A 7,326-nucleotide genomic window follows, 5' to 3' on the forward strand; every position below is an offset into this window, starting at 1 on the left:
CCGGTCCACCACGAGAGCTCCGACCGGCGCGGTCCTGACGGCACCGACGGAGCCGACGACCCCGTTCGCCTCCTGGCGGCCCTCTGACCGAGGTCACCAAATGCGCCCCTCGCCGCCTCCTTGGCCAACGACGAGCAGGTCGGGCCAGCTCTTCCATCGCCACCAGTGCGACCCATCACATCACTTCAAATTCCCGCCGCCAGATGGTCCACCGACTCGGCTGGACGGCTATCAAGTTCAGCCTGTTCAGTCCGGCCGCTCGACAACCCCTCGGCTTAGTTCTGTCCTCGGCCGCCAGGCGGCCAGCGGGGTCAGCTCCGTTTCTTGGCGGAGGCCATCCACCGGTTACTGAGCGTCGACGCCGGGTTCTGGAGCGGCGCCAGGCGGAGCCGGCCGTCAGGGCTCTCCTGCGCCACCGCCGCGGCCTCGCCTCCCGCCGGCGGTGGCGCGGCCTCTCCAGCCAGCGGCGGCGCGGCCTCCCCCGCCGGCGCCGTCACCTGCATGATCTCGTGGAACACGCGCGCGCGCTCGGCCGGGTCGCGGATGCTGCTCTCGCCACCCAGACTGTCATCGTCGCCGTCGCCAGCGGGGAGACGCACGCGGAGGCGCCGGCGCGCGGCCGGCGGCGGTGCCCGCCACAGCGCCTCCTCGCTGGGCACGGCTAGCTATCCGCGGCCGCTGGCCGGCGAGAGCAGCATCTCAATGGCCTCCTGCGTCATCGAGGTGTCGAGCACGTCCGGCGTGGGCGCCAGCACGTTCACCTGGGGCCGGTCCTCGGGTCGGAGGCGACCTTCTACCTGGAACAGGGGGCGCGCACTGACTCAAGGAGCCCTTCGACGCGGCCGACGCCGCAGCGAGCCCGGTGGGACGTCGAGGCGCGGACGTGTGGTGCGGATGTGGTCACGCGACGGCGACTGGTGACGAGCTAGGCGCTGGGTCTGTCAACCCCGCCTCTCCGCGGTAAAACATGCTATAAAGCGCGGAGCTCTGACGCACAACCAGCTGGCAGCAAATGTACTGCACCGCTAGAGTACAGCACATACAGTACAGTACAGCACAACGAGGACCAGCGCCTAAATGTTTTTTTTAAAAAAAGCGTATCAAACATCTCTGCCACCGGAAATCTTTTGTGCTCTGCCACTTGCTGGTCGAAACGTGCCGGCGGTCATCCCAGCGCGGCACACGTACGTCAAACGATGGCTTGTACGATTCGTCGTCTTCGCCGCCTTGTGCCTGAGAGCGAACCACGATGGGCGAACGGTAGGCGGGGGACTTGCTGTGGGCGGGGGACTTGCTGCTGATGGGCGTTCCCGGGTCGTCGCCGTGGAAGTGGCCGAAGCCGTAGTTGATGAGCCCCTCGTCGATGTAGTGTCCGTCCTCCTCGTCTGGAGCGGGGTCGGGGGTCAGGCTGGGCTCAGGCGGGGTCAGTTAGGGTCAGGATGGAGCCGGACGGGGTCAGGCAGGATCAGACTGGGTCAGGCGGGGTCAGGCGGGGTCAGGCTGGGGTCAGGCAGTCAGGCTGTGGTCAGGTGGGATCAGTAGAGGTGAAAATGGGGTCGGACGGGGTCAGGTGGGATCAGGCTGCGGTCAGGCAGGAACAGCTTGGGGTCAGGTGGGATCAGGCGAGGTCAGGGTAGTGCAGGAGGGGGTCATCAGCGTGTCACCTGTCGAAATGTGGGTCGCCGGCGCGGTTCAGGGCTGGGACGACGCCAGGGGTGCTGACAGTAAAAACCGACACAAATAAGCTGAATGCCAGGCTGCCATGAGAGTTTAGCTGGCTCCTATGAAATAACTGAAGGCTCGGTGTAACCCTCGACAGGGTGGGTGTGGTATGACAACGCGCGTTTTGGAACAAGTAAAACCAATAGCAGCAGCACTTCCAAGGAGAATATCTTTATGGATTTCTGAAGCCAAGGAAAACAGGACGTGGTTAGGGATGAGTTAAGTAGATATGTAGCTAACATCACGCTGTTTTTTGTTTCTTGAAAAAGCAAGCAATTCGTGTAACCGATCAACTGTACCAGGGCTCCATGGACAAAGTGATCCCCCCAGGTCGGTCGGGGACCCCTAAATGCCCAACAGACCCAGGCCGTTTGTATTTTTCATGACAAACATGATCCCCAAGTGGCCAAAGCTTCTCAAATCAATGTTTTTGTGACTGCCAGCCCGTTCCGAGATCACCATGACGCTGACGCGAATCGAACTCCTCGTTACGTTAGCAGTTTGCATAAACCTGCGTTCGCTATAACGCGCCCTGAGGCGACAAAACCCCGCTGGCTTTGCGCCGACCTGAGCCCAGCGACCTGAACCCAGCGACCTGACCGCAGCGACCTGACCCCAGCGACCTGACCCCAGCGACCCGAGCCCAGTGACCTGAGCCGGCGCTACTGACCTGAGCTGAGGTCCTCGGTGAGTTTGATGACCTTCTGCCGCCGCACGCACACCTCGACGCTGAGCAGGAGCACGACGATACCGCAGCCGGCGAACACGGGCCCGATGAGGATGAACGGGTCCTCCTCTGCGGACGGGCGCGCCGGGCGGTCACGTCGCGCGCGGACAGCCGTCGATGACGCGGCAAATACGGTCACGTCGGCTGCCGACGCCGACCGACGGAGGTGAAGGGTTTCCGGGGACTGGCGGCAGCTCCAGCCCGGCCGCGGGATGGTGGCAAGGTTTGGCGGACGCCGACGGCAGCTGTTGAGGCGTTTGATGCGGGCCAGGACTTCGTTATGGGTGAGGTCCAGACAGCGCGCTGCCGCACGTCTCTTTGGCGCTGGTGATATTGACTCGGCGCGGGTGTATGGTCCCGCGGTATCGAAATTTGACTTGTTCGTTCACGCTTGCCACACAATGGTTGTATAAAGTTATTTCGTCGCTCGGTGGATCCGTTTCTTTCCAGTCGGACCGTCACATTTACGAATGGTCGTCACGGCCGACTTAGGCTTTGTACCAGGACGCTGGTGAGCCAGTCAATATTGAGTCCTCTGTGACGTCATATTCCAGGCCGTTACGAGCCCACTGCTGGATAACGGCCAGCACGGACATCATTACCTGGGCCATGTGGCCTGTCCAGGAATTCGAAGCCCCAAACACTGGGTCGATCGTCGCCGTGGGAAGCGTCACTGCTGTGCGAGTAGGCCCCCCTGGTGGGTCATTTAGACGATGCGGAACTGACTCGGCCCGCCCACCAACTACGACACTGACTCGGGCCTCCGCAGACCGACTGAGAGCCTGACTCGGGCCTCCGCAGACCGACTGAGACCCTGACTCGGGCCTCCGCGGACCAACTGAGAGCCCTGACTCGGGCCTCCGCAGCCCGACTGAGACCCTGACTCGGGCCTCCGCAGACCGACTGAGATCCTGACTCGGGCCTCTGCAGACCAACTGAGAGCCTGACTCGGGCCTCCGCAGACCGACTGAGAGCCTGACTGACCCAGACCTTGGCGGGCAGACCCTGACCGTCGCGGCGAACAGAACTGGCTGTCGCGGCGAACAGAACTGAACAGAACTGAACTAGCCCCCAGCGGCCTGCTTCGAACTGTCGACCCCGAGACCTGCGAGTACCTGCGAGCTGCGAGCGAGTACCTGCGAGAGAGCGAGCACCTGCGAGCTGCGAGCGAGTACCTGCGAGCTGCGAGCGAGTACCTGCGAGCTGCGAGCGAGTACGTGCGAGCGAGCGAGTACTGCCCGACCTCCACGCGGGTCAGACAGGTCACCGAGCGAAGCGTGTACTTACTGCCGAGGACGAACCAGGCGGCCAGGAACATGCCGAGTCCCGCGGCCAGAATGAGCAGACCCGAGGTGACGACGCAGCCGATGATCTGGCAGTCGGCCACCTTGCGGCGCCGCAGCGCCATCTCGCGCCAGTTGACCTGCGGAACGAGCGGCGCGCCGGCGCGGGTCACTGGAGGCGTCGGGGGGTCGGGACGCGTCGGTCCGGCCGGGCACGCCGACATGAGAAGGTCAGACGACTGAGGGGTCCAGGGGGAGGGGTCCTGTGATGTGGAGATTGCCTGTGGGGATGCCACTGACTGTCTGGGAAGAGTCCACTGACTTAGAGGGTTAGTCTGCCGGGGCACTGGCAAAGGTCTCCGTCTGAGAGAAGGGGTTTCTGAGGGGTGAGCGTCTGCCTGGAGAAGTCCGCTAACTGAAGACATCCGTCTGGGGGAGCCCGCTAGCTTAGGACGTCCGTCTGGAGGAGCCCAAGAACCAAAGACGTCCGCCTGGAGGAGTCCCGCTATCTGAGTACGTCCGTTTGGAGCGGGCCCGCCGACATCCAGGGTTGCACGATATCCGGTACGGTTGCAGTACCGGCCCGGGAGGGTGCCACTGACCTGCGTCAGTCCCGCTTGAGCGGCGGCGGTTTGAGCGGGCCGCCCTGGTGGTTGGGGGTGAGGATGGCGCCCTCCACCTGGGTGGTGTTGCCCTCACTCCTCTTGTTCCGGTAGTACTGGAGCATGCCGTACATGGTGGCCGCTGCCGACATCGTGGTCCTGGTTACCCGCCGCGCAGGGGCGGAGTCAGCGTCGGCCGCGGGGAGGCGGCGCGGCGCACGGGCGACTCCAGGCGAGGGTGAGGGACGGCTCACCCCCACCCGCACCCCACCCCAAAACGTGACGTAGTCGATGAGGGGGTCGCAGCCAGCCATTAAAACCGACAGCACTTCCGTCCTGCAAACGGGCAGGCTGCGACGACGGGCCGGCGTCGTCGCCCTCGACGGCTGCGGCCGTTGTTAGGGCCCACATCGACCGGACGGGCTGTTGACGGGGCGACCGAGGAGCGGGCCCGGCCAACTCCGCCGGCTCGGCGGGCCCGGGTCCGGGTCGTGAGCCTGTGACCCCGGCGGTGGCGCTGTCGCCTGCGGCGCAACGAGGAGGTCGGCTGCAGGAACGGCCGCGAACGGGCCGGCCGTGGCGGAGGAGGGCCATTTGGGGACCTGCTAGTGGGGGTGCCCTGCGATGTCTCATACATTAATTTGATATTTCTGTTGAAATGTTAAGAAAGTTAAGAATGCTATTGCGTGGATTCGCAGCAATATCAGAACGTTTGGAAAGATGGCGGGTCAGGCTGGCTTATAAGCTTGCTTTCATTTTTGCAATGCTGCCACAGGTGATACACAGCGATTTAAGACAGAAACAGTGAGGAAAAAAATATTGGGTTTAATATTAATGCTAAATTTTCCAAGTTCGCCGACCCCAATCCGCTAATCCACTGATTTGGTATTTGAAACAGAAAGACACAAGCTGGGTAGAACACACATCACGTATTGTCGAGCTTACGACCAGGGTTAATGTCCACACGGCAGTTAAACACATCAAATCAGTGGCGTTTGAGCAAGATATCACAGGTAGGTAGAGCATAGTTGGGTTTTCAGGTTCGACAGAATATCTAAGGTTTGTAGGATTTAGTCACAACAGAGGCGCCAGGAGCGAAACAGATGATATACAGTTCTCGTATGATAGGATTTTGTGTACATGGGACAGTGGGACAGTTCTATATGGGACACTGTACTCCCTTGTATTATAAATAAAGGGAGTACATTGCCATATATCACACCTCGGATGTGGTTGGAAGTACCCATTTACAAACACTTGCCATAGGTTTCATAGAGCGCATCTTCGGGGCTAAAATGAAAACCGTAGTCAAATTGTAGAAGCTCTGGAACAAATGTTACCGCTTAAATGCACGGATACTTGACGTAAAACGTACCAGTGCATCCGGGTTACTGTCGCACCAATGACCATACATATAAATGTCATTAATCATACGAGCATACGCTTGAACTGATCTTGCCAGGATGCTCAAGCCCCTCCACGTTGTCACAGATGTCACAGCTGGCATATCTCATTCGTGCGGCTGTCAGAAGCAGGGTTTTTGCACGGGCTGAACACTTGTAATAAATGTAACAATAGGCGTTTTCCTAAACATGAACAGGCACTGTGACAACATTTTGCAAATCCGATGTTCTTTTGGACCATTATACAACTCCGATGTTGTGTTCGGTGGTGCTGGCAACGGTGTTCCTGATAACAGCATCAGCTGTAATTCTCATCCTGACTTTGGGAAAGGCCGCGCTTTAATTGTCTTCGATTGATTTGAGATTGGAGATTGAGATTGATGATTGAGATTGATTGGAGGTCTGCATCAAACAGGTGCACTGAAAACCAAACATAGATATGACACTAGTACTAACTTATTCCTCCGAGAAAAACCAGGACCTACGAATATAAATGAGTCGATATTCGGCAACATGCCTTATCGAAGCGAATATCATAAGTGCTAGTCGTGAAAGTGCATTCCTTCTATTCGTTTTCGATAAAGGCATGTTGCGCGAAGTATCAACGCATTCAAATGTCATTTTCCTCAGTTTTTTTTTTCTGCCATGAATAAGGTTATTACCACTGTCTTACCTATGTGCATAATGTTCATCGCGAATGCACTTAACAGCTCACGTAATTGAAACCAAACGAATAATACTTCGATTGGCCCCGCTGATTCTATCCTGGGAGGGCCAGTGACTGAGCTCGATCTCATGCGAATCACCTTCTGACAACTGGTGACGTTTAACACGCACTCGGGTGGGGTCAAATTGACCCCCCCCCCGAAGGTTTTTCCAGAATGGTTTCCGAACGGCGCGGCGTAGCCGCGCCAAATTTTGCACAGCTATAGGCAAATTGAATAGCGGATCGTTTGACATTTAGATGCACCTTCTAAGGTTGCTGACCTATGGCAGGTCAAAGTCAGGCCATGGTTTCAGCGAAGACAATTTCTAGGGAACCGTCCAATCTGATCCAACAACGGAGTGTTAGACAATTCCATACATTTTGAGATGCTTTCCTAGATAATAAAACAGTTGAATGAGCAAATTGCAGTAACCTAAGGTCAGGTATAAAGGTCACACCAAGGTCAAACCAACCTGTTTTGTTACCCTAGGACTTGCTGTATGGGACAGTTTCTGGTGCTCATTTCGAATTATTGTAGCAGGAACCGCATCATACATCTTCCATGGACTTCTTATAGGTCAGAAGAGGTCATTGACATAAAATGACCCAAGTCAGCATTTTGTTTTATGAACATACTGCCTAGCGTATCTTTGTCGCCTAGTCAAATGTAAAATTCAAAACAGTCTTATATGATTTTGGTCGCCTTGGCTTTAAAAATGTCAAAAAAAGGTCACAGACGTTGAATGAGCATTTCACCTTTTGCTTAGAAACGGTTATCTAGATTCTGAGGGCACTTTGGAGGCCAACCTGCAACTTGACCTTGGTGGACCTTTTTAACCCAAGGGTCATGACCTAGGAACCTGAAACTTTGACCTAAGTGAGT

The 7,326-nt window shown here is 57.3% G+C and overlaps 1 protein-coding gene across 2 annotated transcripts; it reads right to left on the reverse strand.

The window, feature by feature from the left end:
- Positions 1-634: 634 nt before the first annotated feature.
- LOC119114394 (uncharacterized) lies at positions 635-3,871 on the reverse strand. 2 transcript variants are annotated; one of them, XM_037238586.1, is made up of 4 exons: positions 3,737-3,871; positions 2,393-2,518; positions 1,189-1,385; positions 635-797 (listed from the first exon to the last, which is right to left on the reverse strand). In XM_037238586.1, the coding sequence occupies exons 1-4, from the start codon at positions 3,855-3,857 to the stop codon at positions 666-668; spliced, it is 576 nt and encodes a 191-aa protein (XP_037094481.1). In that variant the 5' UTR covers positions 3,858-3,871; the 3' UTR covers positions 635-665. The 2 variants fall into 2 exon arrangements, with proteins under 2 accessions (XP_037094481.1, XP_037094482.1); XM_037238587.1 differs by having other exon boundaries at positions 667-793.
- Between the last annotated feature and the right edge of the window lie 3,455 nt (positions 3,872-7,326).

Source organism: Pollicipes pollicipes, unplaced genomic scaffold (assembly GCF_011947565.3).
Source record: "Pollicipes pollicipes isolate AB1234 unplaced genomic scaffold, Ppol_2.1 Scaffold_7262;HRSCAF=8765_pilon_pilon_pilon, whole genome shotgun sequence".
Classification (NCBI taxonomy): Eukaryota; Metazoa; Arthropoda; class Thecostraca; order Pollicipedomorpha; family Pollicipedidae; genus Pollicipes; species Pollicipes pollicipes.